This window comes from Eptatretus burgeri, chromosome 9 (genome assembly GCF_056783735.1).
Source record: "Eptatretus burgeri isolate ZD-2024b chromosome 9, Ebu_testis_v1, whole genome shotgun sequence".
NCBI classification, from domain to species: Eukaryota; Metazoa; Chordata; class Myxini; order Myxiniformes; family Myxinidae; genus Eptatretus; species Eptatretus burgeri.
The window spans coordinates 80,728,209-80,745,964 of NC_140969.1; the positions used below are offsets into that span (position 1 = coordinate 80,728,209).

Genomic DNA, 17,756 nt, shown 5'->3' on the forward strand with positions numbered 1-17,756 from the left:
TGACGGCAAGTCGATGCCACGATGCTCAAAATTTCGTAGGACTGTCTTGCGACGACCCCCGATGACCCACGATTTCCCCAAATTTTCTGTCGTGTCGTGGGTTCGTTGTGACCAAGCCTTAAGAGATTCTAGAGATTATGGCATTGGTGGAAATGAAATATAGCAACGAATGCTGGCTTCTCCAGGTGTGTATATGCATTGCAATGCATCCAGAAATCAGGCATTCAATGACATGAGTGAGGAGAGTGAAAATTTTTTTTTAAGCTTTATCAATCAGAAATCATTGCGACCTGTTCCATTTCAAGGCATTGCTAGGCATGCCGAACAAAATATCGAATTAAGACCCCAGTGAGCTAACTGAGGATGTGCCTAAAGACCCCATCGAGAGTGAGTTGGCTGAGGATACACTTGATAAAGGAAATAAATCAGGCCGTTAATTATCTTCATAAGGGGTGTTTTAATAAACCCAAACACCCAATTTTCACTCTTGCACTTCCTTGGAGTTCCCTTAATATGCATATGCACTCTATTCCTAAAAGAAAGTGTGCGTGCATGCGTGCGTGCACACGCTGCTCGTTGCTAGGAACTTAACAGGAAATGGTAGGAACTCAACTCCTCTCATCCACAGATATTTCTTGTATTTCCTATATTCTCGCGAGTCCAATTTTCCTCCAGGAACAGAGCAATTGTAATCGATAACCATTTTGAAATTGCCACTCTTTCATCTAAATGCAGAAAATTACTATACGTATGTTAAAAATACTATTTTAATTGCAGATTTTGCACGAGCAATGGCAGTTTCAAAATGCCAGATGAGCATTACCAAGTTACTCAAAATGCGCATACAGAGCATGCACAAAAGGCCTCGTCAGCATTCATACGTCATTTTGAAAGTCCCGTATTCCATTGTATCATTGTTATGTACTTGTGATGCATGACTTACCAGCGATATGGCAATTATTATTTTATCCAAAGTCAACGCTCATGGAGGAGCTCGAACATCGAGTGGTTCAGGATGTAACAGAAAAAGGAGGAGAGGATATTGCATTTGGGTTCGTTTGTTTGGTTGTTTGTCCACACAGAACTTTCGTGGATTGAGACAAAATTTTCACCATTGGTGCGAATACTCATGTAGAATGTTTTAATGATTCTTATGATGTCATATGTCACATTGTGTGGCAGCCATGTTGGAAAAAATGGAAAAACTTTGGACCTCTGTATCTCTGAAACCGCACTAAGGAAAAAATTGAAACTTGGAACATAACAAGTACTCCTCATTGGGAATGAGTGCGTTTTTTAATGACATCGTTGGTGCCTTCATTATGAAGTCATAATTGCATATGTAGAATGCTACATCCGATAAGTATGAAAATTTTTCAGGGTCATTTTGGGATAAAATGGTCCACAAAAAGGTTTTTTGATGACATCGTTGGTCACGTGATTTGGCAGCATTATATATATATATATATATATATATATATATATATATATATATATATATATATATATATATATATATATATATATATTTTAAACCTTCAAAAATCTTCTTCTCCGAAATGTCTGAATAGATCTAGGCAAAACTTTATACATATGATCGCATATCTATGAGGAACAAAAGGTTCACACATATGATGTCATAGGTCACAGGGTTTGGCAGCCATATTGGATTTACCATAAACCACATAAAAATCTTCTTCTGCAGAACGGCTGGACAGATCGATTGGTAACATCACACAAATGTTTCCCAAGGCATGCCTGTACAAGGTTGTTAAGGAATAATTGATGTCACATGGTTTGGCAGCTATATTGGATTTAAGACAAAAAATGTTTTCCCTGGAACCGCTTGATTAATCTACGTGAACTTTAGCAATGATGGGGAATACACGTTTTATATTTCAACTTGATCGGATACATGATCTGGCACCCAGAATTTTTTAACTTTTTTGAATTGGGTTTTGGGGGGGGGGGTTATTTTATTTTAATTAGGCTCACTTGGCTGTGCCTGGATGGGTTTGTAGGTAGAGCTAAAATGTGGATCCTATCCAGGTTCCTCCTGATGGCTTAATCTTTTCCTTCTACTTGTTTGGGTTCCTTCTGATTTCTCGAATGTAGGTCTGTTCCTATTTAGTCTTCCATTTGATTTGAATTTAATTAATTTTAATCCCATTCCAAATTCAGTTGAATGATAATAATAAATATAACGTCATGGGTTGGGGTCAGGTGTCCGAAAGCGGGGTTGCATCAAAGCAGGACATATTGGTACCCGGTCATCACTGCCAGCAGTTATAAAGTGTCAGTTCTAATTGTGCATCATTAATTATGTAACACACCAGTACACAAACGCCACACAAAATACACCACACAAAACAAGTCCTGGTGAGAGTCTGCAATCTCTGATTGCTCTTTTTGTTGTTTTTCCTGCATTTTTCCTTTCTGCATTGGTCATAGTGACACCATGCAGTAGAATTAGAGTAAAATTTGACTGGGTAGAAAATTTCTGTAAAGTATACTACTTCAACTACTAATACTTTAAGGGCCCAATTATGCCCACCTTCTTGAGGGATCAGCCAGGACAGGTTGTTTTTGGGGGCTTTTTTTTGACCCAAGTTTCACAAACAACTGAATGAAACAGGAATTTATAACTTGTCCATTGTGCCAATGATAATTCACCGACTCTTTGCAAAAAACACCGTGGGATCTTCAACTTCCACCAACTAATTATATTGCAGACAGGGCACCCAGCTTAATGGCCATCCGAGAACATACTACACACTTTGTGATGCAATGCCCTTCCTGTAAAGCCAGTCCACCGATTGAACAGTTTATAGTCAGGTCAAGAATCAAACCCAAGCTAAACAGATCAAAGGTAAGTGCGCTCCCTCTGCACTATCCTTTCGCACTGTAGTATAAAATAAATGCCAACAAAAATAACCGAGCTCACACTTTCTCTCTGTAGCAATCATTGGGGCGCCATAAATTTGTTAGCCATCATGACATTTGGGTGACACCTGTAACGAAAACCTGCAACAACAACTCAGCCAATCTCGTCCCTGAATGTGGTTTTTGGCAAGAATTTGGTATTCGGCTGAGGTTCTGGCACACTGAGACCCCCTCTTTTCTGAAGCCATTGTAGGATTTTTAACATCCAAAAATTAATGTTAGATGAGTGACAGTCAAACTAATAACACAACTCCCTCCCCCTATAAAAAGATGGCATACTCTATTGGGCAACTCCCTGCTTGTGAATCATTAGTGAGAATGAGTTATCAGATCCTATAGTTGCAATCAAACCCAGACTAGGCAACTCAAAGGTGAGTACAGTAGCATGAAACGATCCTGGAAGCCCCAACAATCAGTGCACCATTTACCACTATTTTCTGTGTTGTTTATTGATGTCGTACATCACATTTACATGAATAAGCTTTGGAACTATTTTATTCCTAATAAAGGATACAATATTCTTCTAAAATTATGTTGCAGCACCATTTCAAAACACACACACACACACACACATCAAGTTTCTAGTTTGTTCATCCAGCTTGTGTGAAAGGCATTTTCGTTTCAATGTCTTGCAGAACACCGTGTTTTCCCAGCATTGTTTGGTTGGTGGGCCGATCAAGTGCGATGCGTCAAACTCTACTGATACCTTGGATCCTGCCTCTACTAATACTTGCCGTGAGTAGACAGTCAGCATGTGGGACCACTGAAGATGAACCCGCAGTGCACTCTAGCTTTTTGCAACGGCAACTCCGTGGGCCAGAGAAAAGAGAAATCCAGCGGGAGATCCTGTCAATATTGGGTCTACCACAAAGACCGCGGCCTCAGACACATGGCACACTAACCTCGGCTCCGATCTTCATGTTGGACCTCTACAATGCCATGGCCATCGAGGCTGGTGCTCCCATTGCGCCGTTGCATCAACAGTTAGCCGCCACCGGAATGACGGCTTCTTTTCTGGACAGCGCCTTCCTTAGTGATGCCGACATGGTGATGAGCTTCGTAAATGTTGGTGAGTACCCATGGAAAGGAAAAGGCACCACACATTGTTACCGGGTCACATTTGCTGTCAATCTTTTGCATATAATTTATATTTATTTATTTATATACATCTTTGCAAATTGCATTTTCCTTCTATATTACAAATATTTTGCTCGTATGATAGACCCATTCCAGCTGTGCAACATGGTACCATGTGTTCATGCATGTAAATGCTGTGTACTGATCTGTAGTCTATACGCTTTTTCGTGCTGTGTTAATTCGTGTCGACCAGGTTGCCATTATTTGTTTATTGTTGGAACCATCATAAAAGGTGTTTTTTTTTTTTTGTTTTTTTTCAGTCCGTCACATGAATAGGAAGGTTAAACTTCCTTTTTCCCATTGTAATCAATACAACGTGCTTTATTGATTCTTCTCTTTGTGATCTGTTGAGACTAGTCCTTCCTCCCACCCCTCAACCTCCCGACTACCTTCCACAAATCCACATTTGTCTTTCATTTAAACCTTCCTTTTATCAGAAACCTCCCTCTATGTTCTGTCCATTTTTAAATGTTTCATCTGTAGTTTACTGATTTGTTCTGTTTTTAATTTATTCATTTATCATTAATTTGCATGTCAAATTATTGCAGGTCAAGACTGGTCTGCAGATTGTTTTTTGCAAGTCCATTAAATGTGACTCCTATGTCAATGTTATAAAACTGCATTGCAGTAATGTTTAGCTTGTATATTTAATGTAAATAATGGAGTAATATGCCCCCCCACCCCACCTCCACCTCCACCCTACCTTAGTACAATTTCCTCAGCCCTGGTTTTATGTCATAATTCTGAATGTCATCACCAGAGGCCTCTCTCTCGCTGATGCTTTTGTGGACAGTTTCAAATGAAGAATGTATAGTATACTGAAAAAGGACGGAGGGGATTATGTATACGAGGGGTGGTGGCATATTTTTGTACCTTTCTGCCAAAGACACCTTGCCCCAACTTACTTCGAGTAACTTCGGCATGCCGTTGGATTATTGCATAGATTGCGTACCCTGTTAGGTTTTATGAAATTTTGGACCTTTCCAAAGTTTGGTTAATTGGCATCCAAGGAAAATGGCATGAGGTGATCGTTTTACCAAGGTATATCTGACACCTAGGTGCTTCGTGGGTGCAAAACAAGAAAACCGAACTACATAAGATGGGAAATACAAAGTAGGTAGGTAGCATTAGTACCTAAGAGAGCTGATTTGAAGAAAATCTACAAAAGAAGGACAAATATATTTCCTTGCAGAAAGCTGAAGGAAGGGACGTACACACTGATGTGCAGACCGACTTTCTAAGGTGGCAGTACAATTGATATTTTAACAACTCTGTGCCAAATAAAACGAACTACTACCACATCCTACCTGTATTGACGGTTCCAATTATTCTCATCTTCTTGGCTGAGGAACATCTTTTGGCCCAAATCTTTATTGAACAGGCTGGTTTGGCCTCTCATTCAACTGAAGATGATTTGGGTAGGAATATGAAATTTGTTCAGGATGCCGGCGATAACTCTCCTCTCTTTGTGAAAGACACCGTATGATCTTTAACATCCTTTGTCTCATGCTGGCAGATGGGTACTCCACTTTAACGTCCTTCCGACAGACAGTGCTCACATCGTTTCCCTGCCTTGCATGTGAAACACCACGGCGACAGTTCATAGCTGGGTCAGGATTTGAACCCGGCTTAGACAGCTCAAAGACAAGTATGCATCCCACTAAGATATCCTGACAGCCCCCAAATAATACTAATTGAACCCCTGTAATTACTTTATTTCTGACCTCCAAATTGTGCTCTCTGGTCCTTCCTGTATTTTTATAACCGAGGCAGAAAAATTCTGGAGTCAACAGTCAGAAGACCTACTTAGGTTCTGTACAAAGCCAGCATTACTTTAAAACATTCACAATTTTGCTCTGATTGTTTAGTGGTCCCTACTGAGCACTTGCTTCAAGATTCTGAGATTCAAATCCCAATTCTCTATGTTGATTGAGCTTGTGTTTATGACAAGTTTTGAGATGTTGCAACTTCATATTCTGCATGTCATTGCATTTCCAGTACCGTTACCATGTTTATGATTATTGCATCTATGGCACTGGAAAAAATAAATAGTTTAAGGTATGGATTTTTTTTTCTTTTAAATGGGGCAAAACAATGCTATATCATGACTATATCATGCATTGTATGCAAACATCTCGTGTCATGAGGCTTTGGTGTTTGAAACAATGCTGCACATCGTCGTGCAGGAACGCTCTTTCACCTTCCACTTCCATACTCAATGATAACTCCATTTGTCTTTTATCCTGTTTAACTTTACCGTCTGGACGTCATTTCTCGTTATTTGCACATGCTTGCAATGTCCATTGTACGACTTCAAATGATGTTTTTTCAAATGACCTCGATCACTGTCTCACAACTACGTACGAGCACATTAAACCTTCTATGCGAGTTCTGCTGAAATCAGTTCTACAGTAATTCGTTTAGCAAAATATGGATTCTGTAACATCGCATCGCATAACACGAATGCATCAAAGTGTAACGTACACTTTGATGCATTCGTTTTAAAAATTTGATGCAATTTTATTTTTTGCTGATTTCCCATGTAATTTAATGATTCCCATTTTCATACTCGATAACAAAAGACTTTTCATTTGGGATTTGTGGGGACACTCCATGGTTACGTTATCAAACGTCTCAAAACATTTCTGACCTACAAGCTACCTGTGAAAAAAACCATAAAGCCTCGGTTTAAAAAAAAACAAAGCGTCATTTTCACCGTCCAAACAAGCTACCGGATGTGCAAGGTTGTCGGTGGAGCATATTGTGCGCAGAGACAGTGGGATAACCTGGGTCACAGGGTGAGAACTACTAGTGGAAAAACTGGTCTAGTATGGGACAGCATGATCTTCCAAAAAGGCACTCAGATGTGTATGAAATGATAGTTTCATGCACTCAAACTGAATAACCTTGCACTTGATAGCAGTTTATTCTGTGTATGCTTTGAGCATTTGCTGCTCAACGGCGATTGGAGATGCATTGAGCATGGACATGGACTCAAAATAGACGCAGTGCCCAATGAAATAGCCATTGTGAGCGAGTCCTTTCCTCTACTCAGACTAATTAATAAGGATGTGGCGGCTTATACAGATCAAAAGACTCAATGAGATGGAAGTGGAATGACGAATCATTGGTGGCTCAACCCCCACCCACCCAGTTTACGACATTCTTCACTCCTTATCACCACTATCTCCACTTCACCTATCCTCATTCGCTGCATACTGCTCTCTTTAGTCCACTGCACCACATTGACCCTTGTCTTCCTTCCAACACCTTCTTCTCACCACCCCCCCACACACACACACACACACACACACACACACACACACACACACACACACACACACACACACACACACACACACACACACACACACACACACACACACACACACACACACACACACACACACACACACACACACACACACACACACACACACAAACACCCCTGTGTTTTGCTTACAAAACCTTCCTCTTTTGTTTTGTCCAATAATCCACTCCCCACCCCCTCACATACACCATTTGTTTGAGGAATCAATAACTCACTTGGGTAGAAGTGAAAGAATGCCCTGCCTCAAAGCCTCTTCTTTTGATTAGAGTTTTATCAGGACAGATGTGAATGAGCGGTACGATAATGGCAAACTGATGGAATTTAAAGAATTACTGACATTATGAGAAAAGCAATTAAGTGTGTGTCACAATAACCTGACAAAGAAAGCAATGCCCACTGTAAAAATTACACCAACTATATTATTTGCTCTTGTAGATAATTCATTATAACAATGTAATAAAAATAAAAACTTTTTACAGTTTTTCAGGGTGTCCTTACAACTAACATATTATAACAATATAATATTAATTTTAAAAAACAGACTCGATGGTATAATGATGAGAGCGTCCGCTCTGAGTCTGGGAAGTTGGTCGTTCAAACCCCGACTGAGTCGTACCATGTTCAACATTTAAACAAGATAGAGCACAGCCAAACAATGCTTGCCAACCACTGTTTGTCTGTGCTCAACCAAAAGTTGGCAATCATTGCACAGGCTTGATGAGCCTAACGTCTTCCTTCTGTGTTGAACTTCCTTGTAAGTGAAGTCGTATTATGTTATGCTCAGTCATTGATAATTCCATCTACTTCCCACACATCAGATTTTTCTCAAGTCAGAAGGCAATCTCCCAACATGCATTAGGTTTAATAGTTTATTTGTCTCCCTCATTTTCCAATGTCAACGACTTTTGCAATTTAGTGGGGCAAATTAGCTAAATATAGCATAACAATTGTGCATTTTGTGAAGAAAGCACTAAATTTGGCACACTAGTAGCCCATCATATTATGAACAGATATGGATATTGGGCCATCTCAAAATTTTTGATGGCAGTGGAAAATGGCTGCCACAGCCATCAGCGGCTGAATTTGAGATGGCCCAATATCCAAATCTGTTCATACTATGAAAGGCTACAATGTGCCAAATTTGGTGCTTTCCTCACAAAATGCACAATTGTTATGCTAAGTTGCCCCACTAATTATGATCCATCTTTAAAACTAAAAAGACAACATTATTCTTTCTACCCTTTCCTGGTAGTGCTTTGCAGTTTTATAATGCAGTGATGAAGCAGCCTTAAAGCCCTAGTTCCCGGTCTCAATACCGGTTTCTTCCCCCTTGACCCTTCGGAGGGCTGAAAAGTTGTGTTTGCATAATCTGTCTGCGGGGTCCTAACAGCCTTATAATGTAAGCATGATCTCGCTTGCCTCTGCCTTAAACAGTGTCTGTTCAAATTCCTTGTAAGTAAAATGATTTTTGAAAATCATCTTTACATACATCGGATCAATGAGATATTAATGTAAAAATCCACCACTCCCCCACCAGTGGGACCTCCCCGTCACAGAAGATACAAAATGCTGACCGAACACAACCTGCACACCATTGACCTTCCCTTATTCCACCACAATATCGTGTGTTTGGTCCACCCCTGTTACCACTTGCCCAGGTGTTCGCAAATGCAGCTGCCTGTATTAAAGCCATCCTCGTCCATCGCATGTTAGTACATGCAGACTCAGACAATGGCAGGTCTCTGCTGTCCACGTGATTACATGGCATGGCAGAAGGACTCCTTTTCTTATTCACAAATCCCACTCATGGAAATAAGCACAAGTCAATATAATGGGGGAAATTACTTATTTGTTGGCATGCGTAACTTTATGACTGGTATCATTCAGACTCCGAACCGATATCATACTTTCTACGATGGTTAAAATGGCATTTAAGAAATGTACACATGGTGTTGAGGGAAATGCTATTCTCAAATGTGTGTGTGTGTGTGTGTGTGTGTGTGTGTGTGTGTGTGTGTGTGTGTGTGTGTGTGTGTGTGTGTGTGTGTGTGTGTGTGTGTGTGTGTGTGTGTGTGTGTGTGTAACATATTTCATTTGTTTATAAGTGGTGCGTGCATGAGTGGGGTGCGTTGAAATGACAATAAAATTTATGGGCCCTAATATGGGCAAAGGGAAGAATATGGGGGACAAAAGGAAGGGATTGGGGAAAATAGGAGGGAAAACTGTAAGAAGGCAGTAGAGGGAAAGTGTAATTTTCAGTGGAGGGGAGGAAAGGGAGATAGGGGGAGGGGGGGTTAATAATTCTACCTTATTAGTGTTTGTAATATGTAGGTGGACCCATCCGTTTCTTGAAAGACAAGGGCATTAGGGAAACAATGGACGATTCAACACAATGCGAAATTTAAACCTCATATCCTCACATCATGAAGGACTTGGTGTTGGTGGTGTAATTGTTAGAGCGTCCGCTCTGAATCTCAGAGATGGATGGTTCTAACCCCAGCCGAGTCATACTAAAGACTTAACAAAACGTTACTTGCTGCTTCCTTACTTGCTGCTTCCTTACTTGCTGGTTAGCATCTCAAAAGGATAGCGCATGGACAAACAACCATAGGTTGGTAACCATTGTGTAGGCTTTTATGAGCCCAATGGCCTCCTCCTGTGTTGAAGTTCCTTGTAAGGGAGCTCATATTAAATTATATTAACTTGTCAAATCACTCCACCAAAAGGGATACTCACATGTATTTATGATAAAAGTTTTCCCAATTGATGCATCATATACAATGCCTCTCATTCTTTGTCTTTTTTTTTCCTCCACTGAATAGCAACTCACGAGAACCATTGTAAGATATTTCCCATTGTACTGAACTAGAAATGCAAGTTAGTCTGATCGTGTCACTCCTGTTGGCTCAACATACGTGGGGCGTTCAAAATGTTCTCAGAATGAGATGCTCAAAATAGCAGAAGAAATGCAGTTGTTCCCTCTTGATTTGGCCACACTCTCAATATTTTCTATAATATGTTATTATATGATATGTACAAATATAAATGCAAACTTTCAGATTAACAGCCTTGCTTTGCCAGTTAATAATGTAAAGCAAGATTACCATCCTTTTTTTATGACAAACACATTGGTTACCGTATGCATTGTCGACACCGAAAGGTTGTTTTCCAGAAAATACTAAACTAGTTAAGGTTACATTCTGTAACCTATTATGTTTAAATAAAAAAAATAACAACAAGAACGATAAATTGGCATAACTTAGCTCGCTTGTACAGTGGTGATGTATGGCATTATTGAAGTGCAGAGATTTGCTGGAAAATGTCAGCATTTAAAGTGGGATTTTGGTTTTAATGGCCTATCCTGGAAAGAGGAAGGTGGTTTGCCTTTAATGGACTTTCAAAGGTTTTTACCCAATTGGGCATTTGGAGCAACTTATGCCGGACGAAAGTTCAGCTGCCTGGGTTGGCTTTCCACGGAATTGCCTGTAATCCTGGATCAAACATCGATAGGTGTCGAATGACCCCACCATCTAAGCTGTACAAGGTTAGTCACAGGAACTGTGCCTTGGGCTTTAACCGGAATGATGATCATAGTGAAGGAAATCTAAAAGAGGGGACTTCCGACTTCGGCACCTTTAATCACGGAAACCTTTTTGCGTTGCAGGTAAAATTACCCTTGTTTTCCAACGTTTGATTTCCACGGAAATGACTTCAAAGGTTTTGCCTTACTGTTGAGGAATGAAAATGGCTTTCTCTGGAAGGTTTCATTCACAGTGTGTTTTGAATGTTCGTTTCGCTGCTTCTTTTTCTTTTTTTTGTCTCAATAATTTCGTCAAGATTTCTGCCATGAGGTTATTTGTGCTTATTTTATGTTCATCTTTTGGTGTCATCACTCTTAATTTCCCAAAATTTGTTTCGACTCCTCATTAGTCGGGTCAGTTTGATCGATAGTTATTAATTATAATTGTTCCTTTCCAGGTATAATGTGCCAGTTGGCACACCTAGGCTCTGGTCGTTTAACTGCTCTCTCCTCCCTTTAAGGAAATCATATCTCGTGGCAAAAAGGATTTATCATTTTAAAACTTTTTTAGGGGTATGTAAAAATACAGTCGTGTATGTAAAATTGTTACTTTATTGCAAAATTAAAATAAGATATTTTTAGGGGAGTGGTGAATCCACCTCTTCCCTAAAAATATCCTGAACAATTTACAAGTTTGATATTTTAAATATACTCAACTGTGAATCAAACATGTTTTACTGTGTTTTTGTGAAGAGTTGATTGCATTAAAGAAAAGTCAATTGTTTGGGAAAAATTGTGTTGAACGGAATTTTGGTTTAAATTTATTTCTTTAATTTCTCCTGAAGAATTCTCAAACACCGCTGAGACTTGGGATCAGATAAAAGTTAGAGCCATGTGATCAAAGTTCAAGTAACCCAAACCTATGGGTGTTTGTTTCACATTAAATTAAAGAATGGAGTTTATAACCCCATATAAATATGCGCTCGGATCTATCGAAGTTCACATTTCAGCAGCTGCCGTTAATATAGTAAGGGTGCCAACTCACCCCCCTCACCCCTCACTCTCACTCTCAAAGCAACCATCCCACTCTTCTCCCTCCAAGCCTCCCTCTCACCTCTTTCAAAAATTCCCCCCTCACCTTTCTCCCACCTTTCATCCCCTCTCACTCTTCCTTCTCTAAGTTGCCCCCCTCTCATCCACCAACCTGCCTCCCTCCACTGCCCTCTCACCTCCATCTCTTCACTCCACCTCCTCAAATACTCAACTGCCATCTTCCTTGTCTCTTGTCCCCCCTCTCTCCCAGCACCACAGAGCCTTTTCTCCTCCTCATTCGGCCCCCTCCCCTCGCTATTCTGCAATACCCCACACTCCTTCAGCAACCCTCCTTACCTCCCCCCTCGTCCCCCCTCCTTCCCCCCCCCGCCCCCTCCCCCTCCTGCACCCAAAGCCTCCTCCCTACCTCTTCATTAAAAAGTGTGGACCTCAAATATCCGGGGCCTTCGCTCAAACCTTTCAGATCTTTCCATGCAGGTTGCCACTGACAAACCAGACATTATCTGCCTAACAGAAACTTTCCTCTCCCAAGACGTGTCTGACTCCCAAGTATCTCTCCCTGGTTACTCCCTCTTACGGTATGACAGACCTGAGCCTCGTCCTGGTGGAGGTGTTGCTCTCTTCATCAAAGACTCTATTCCTCACTCTCCCTGCACTGCTCTCACTCCCCCACACCCCCAGGAATACCTCTGGCTTCGGCTTCCCCTCCACTCCCACCTCATGTTTATATGTGTACTGTACCGTCCACCGAACAGTGATGACTCCATCTACACCTCACTCTCCGAAAACATGGACCATCTTCTATCTTCTCATCCAAACTCTCTCTTCCTCTTATGTGGCGACTTCAATTGTCATCACGCCAGTTGGCTAGGTGTGGGTACCTCTCTCACCTGCCATGGGACATCAGCAAAAGCTTTCTGTGACTCATTGGGACTGACTCAATCGGTCAACTTCCCGACCCGGATCTCAACCAATGGTACTCCATCTCTTCTGGATCTGATTTTGACAAATTTCCCTGACAATATCTGCTGCTCTTCCTTCGCTCCAATTGGTTCTTCTGACCACGTCCTTGTTAAAGTGGACATCTCTCTGGCTGTTATCAGAGAACCACCTCACCGCCGTCGAGTCTGGCATTTCACTCAAGCCGACTGGCAGGGTCTCCGAGCAGCCATCAAACTTACAGACTGGTCTCCTATCACTACTTTCTCAAACATCAACTCATCCTGGGAATTCTTTCAAAGAAACTTGCTCTCCCTCATGCACAGATTTATCCCCTCTCGTGTTCAGTTGTCTTACCCTTCCTCCCGCCCTTGGTTTACTGAAGCTTGTGGCGAGGCAGTTGTCCTGAAACAACTTGCCTTTGCCTCATGGAAAGCAAACCCAACTGAGAGCAATCTCAGTTCTTTCCACAAAGCTCGGAACAAGTGTGTATCTACCCTCAGGAGAGCCAGAAAACAACATCTTTCTCATCTCAAGTCTGAACTCTCAAACCTCTCTCCCTCCTCAAAATCCTGGTGGCGTTTAATCAAATCTGTTTCTGGTGTATGTTCCCCCTCCATCCCCTCCCTTACCTCAAATGGCCGCACTGCTGATTCCACACGTGATAAAGCTGAATGTCTAAACTCGGTGTTTGCAGCTAAATCTTGTGTCCCAAACCCATCACTATCTCTACCCACTTTACCCAGTCGCACCCAACTGTCCCTGGACTCTGTATCCTTTTCTCCTGACAAGGTGGAGAGCTTGCTTTCAAACCTCGAGTCAGATTCTGCAACCAGTCCAGACGGCATCAGCCCACGTGTCCTCAAAGCCTGCTCTTCTGCTCTTGCTCACCCTCTCTCTGTTCTATTCCACCTCTCTCTCATTTTCCCAAGGTCATCTGCCATCTGCTTGGAAATCTGCTAACATCACTGCCCTGCATAAAAAAAGGTGCAAAAACAGATCCCTGTAACTATAGACCAATCAGCCTTCTCCCAATCATCAGCAAGGTTATGGAATCCATCATCGCTTCAGACATGAAATCCTTCCTCTTCTCCAATGGCTTGATTTCCAATCATCAATTTGGTTTCAGACCAGGTCACTCTACCCTAGATATGCTGCTACTGCTCTCCCATCAATGGATGGAGGTCCTCAATGCCAGACAGGAAATCCGAGCCGTATCCCTGGACATATCACGTGCTTTTGACACAGTCTGGCACCCTGCCCTACTCACCAAACTCTCTTCCCATGGTATTCAAGGCCATCTCCACTCATGGCTCGCAGACTTCCTCTCCTGTCGCAGTCAACGTGTGGCCCTAAATGGAGTTCTTTCATCCCCTCTTCCTGTGCAGGCTGGAGTTCCTCAAGGTAGCGTTCTGGGCCCTGTTCTTTTTCTGGTTTTCATCAATGATCTCTCGGACTCTCTGGAAAATCCTCTATTTCTCTTTGCCGATGACTCCACCCTCTGCCGTACCATCTGTCATCCCTCAGACCGGCAAGCAGCAGCTTCTTCGCTCACTGCAGATCTGGATAAAATCACAAACTGGTCCAACACGTGGAACATGTCTTTCAATCCAGACAAATCTCACACTCTCACTATGTCTCTTCGAAAGGACCGTTTACAAAACCCCCCATCCACTTTCTCAACAATCCTCTGGAAGAAGTCTTTTCTTTTCAAGCTTCTGGGTCTCACTATCTGCCATGACCTTTCCTGGGAAAGTCACATTTCCAACCTTGCCTCAAAGCCAGTCGCCGACTGGGAATCCTCCGTCGTGCAAAGTCCTTCCTCGGCCCTCTTGAGCTCCTGACCACTTACAAAGCTTTTGTCCGTAGCCTGTTGGAGTACTGCTCTCCCCTCTGGGCTGGTGCTCCCGCCTCCCACCTTTCTCGGCTTCACGCTGTCAAAACCAGGGCTTTTAAGATCATTGGCATCTCCCGCAATGAAGCTGAGTCTTTGGGCCTCTCACTCAATCACCGCAGGTTGGTCGGTGGTCTTTCTGTCTTCTACCGACTCCTCTCCAGCCTTGCCCCCCTGCTCTCTCTGTGATTTGTCCCAACCACATTTCCACAGGGCGCTCAAGGTCCGCCAACAACCCCCTTCTGGTAAAACTACCAAAATCACGAATCACTGCTCATCTTCACTCTTTCATTCCTCTTTTTTCCCGCCTTTGGAATAAACTTCCTCACTCTATTCTTTCCCATTCTTCCCTCCAGGCTTTCAAAACAGCTGTTCACCACCACCTCTTATCTTCCCCCATCCAAATCCTCGATCTTTTCTACCCCCGATAATCCACCCAAGCCCACTTCCTTCAATTCTCCTGCTTTCCTTCCTGAAAGTCCCTTTAATGTCCATCTTCCCCTCGCCATGTTCCCCGTCCCATCCCCATCCCTCTCCCTTCCACAGTTCACCTGTGTCTGTTCCCCAATGTTTTGTCCCTTCCACTCCCGCCCCTCTTGTCTCATGCCTCCTTGCTGTGAGTTGTGTGTTAGCTCTCATACGAGCCTCGACCAAGGTATACAAAAAAAAATAAAAAAAATAAAAAAAAAATTATCGATACAGAAAAACTACTGATGGCTTCTTCTGCCATCCTGTGAGTCAGTATGAAGCTTTGTGTATCCTGTGAATTAGAATGGCCTCTATAGTCATGTTGATTCATGATCCAAGTCTTTGCACCAAAAGGTAGTGTTGATGATCCTCTGGCATTTTCCAACAATGCATTCAGATTGAGCTTTTGGCAAAACAAAGAGCATGAGGTTGGATGGGGGTTGGGGGGGGGGGCAACATGGAAACGTTTTGGGACACATTAGCTCATTGGACCTTTTTTTTTTTGCATAACCTATTATGGTTTTGGTCATACTCCTCATGGCGGTGGGATAGGTCACGGTGATGGATGACTTGTACCACTGGATAGGTGGTGGTGGATGTATTGAGTAAGTGTTGGCATCTGCTTTGCCCTCCCTTGGGCGAGTCTGTGTGTGTGTGCACGTGACACCCCGGGTCTTGAGGGAAAGCACGAGGTTCGCAAACAGGTGTTTCCTGCTGCTCCCCGTCATGAAAAGTGGAGCAGTAGCCCCTCCTCGCCTCACTCCTTGTATTTACCCCCTCCGTACTGTCTCTCCTTGCCCTTTACGTGCAAAGACAGCACCGAACAAGCTGTAAATTAGGTGGGAATCCTAAAGACCAAAGAAATGCTTTTGATTCAGCAACTTTGGGCTGTTCGTCTTGTTTTTAATACCTTGGCATGTTGGTTCCTATTTTTTTTACTCATGCAGCAGCCACTGTGTTGTTGAATTGCTGGAAGTTATTGGTTTACTGAAAGGCTAACTGGTTCCATGACAATGGATCTGCCTTGGGTTAATGCCAAAGGCCTTTCATGTCACATCGAGGTTTACTTTGATTCAAAACCAATGGCAGATAAGAAACTTTCCCACTATTCTTCTTTGGCTGTGACTGTGATATTTTATAATCTGAGAGGTAATTATCATAAGCAGCGCAACCTTAAGTTTCCAAGCATTTTCTTGTTTAAATGTTTCTTTTCTGAAAACAATGACAAAGAATAGATGTTCGTTCAGGAATGATAATAGAAAAGTGAATATGAATAGCAGAAACTACAATAAAGGGGGTCTTCATGCACCGCTATTTTTACAGACACTCTGTATTGATGAAGCATTTTGAGTGTATCATACTGAATTGGAGCAGAAGAGAGACATTTCAGGTTAGCCCTAACCCTAACAGCTCTAACAGAACGGAAAAGACACATCTCAGCATGTCAGTACCACAGACTAACCACAAATGGGAACAGTGGGTTTGTAAGTTTGAACATCAACATTTTTTAAAAGTAGTTTTGGTCTTAAATATCGTCATTAGAATGGGGAAATGGTTGATACAACACTAAAGCAAACATACGGCACTTTAAACTTGTGAAGCAACACCGACATCAAAGCATTCAAACACAAATGTCTTTGCTGACAAGCAGAGATGGAAAAGAGCAAAAAAAAGAAAATTATAATGCAAAACAGACCAAGGAATATAAAATTCATGCAAAGTGAATGAAGTGACCAACCCAGACATGGTGATTTAATAGTTAGAGTGTCCACTCCGAGTCTATGAGGTTGGCGATTTGAGCCCCGACCGAGTCATACTAAATACTTGAAGAATGGCACTTGCTGCTTCCTTGCTTGATGCTCAGTATTTTAAAAAGATACTGCATGGACAAACAACCAGAGGTTTGGAAGCATTGTGCAGGCTTTGATTAGCCCAATGGCTTCTTCCTGTGTTCAAGTTCCTTGACAGGGAACTCTTATTTATTTATTTATTTATTAATCCTCACATGTCCAAATGCTTTTGAGTAGATTAAGTAAGTATTCACATCATGTCATGATTGATCAAACTGAAGGAACTTCAAACAAGATAAATAATGAATATATGGGGATATCTCAATGTGCCTGTATCAGAATGTGGATTTTTAGTGAAGTAGATAGTAGAAAAATCGTGCAAATTATGATACAAGCATCAAATTTGGCATTTCTGTTCTGCAGGGCTTTCTGATCAAATCTGCCCAATTGGCCATTTGAAAATCCAAATTTTGCAAAATTTGAAAGAAAAAAAAACTTCAAAAAAATTTGAAGTCACAGCTCGCTGAAATTCTTGAAGTGCAAGTGAACATCCCAGACAGAGAACCAAGGGGAGATGCAGTCATCATTGATGGCTCAGCACTTATCAATGCCCTACCTCCACGCACTTCAAAGATATTTGATGACTATGCTAAAGAAGACATCATCCCAAAGGTGGAATCC

At 41.9% G+C, this 17,756-nt stretch overlaps 1 protein-coding gene across 5 annotated transcripts in view; it reads left to right on the top strand.

Moving 5' to 3' along the window:
- BMP7 (bone morphogenetic protein 7) overlaps positions 1–17,756 on the top strand; it is a 144,607-nt gene that overhangs the window by 22,456 nt on the left and 104,395 nt on the right. For all 5 annotated transcript variants that reach the window (XM_085895751.1, XM_085895752.1, XM_085895748.1 and 2 more), the window contains exon 2: positions 3,579–4,012. In XM_085895751.1, the coding sequence (XP_085751877.1) occupies positions 3,628–4,012 (385 nt within the window). In that variant the 5' untranslated portion in view covers positions 3,579–3,627. The remainder of the gene's footprint in view (positions 1–3,578; positions 4,013–17,756) is intronic.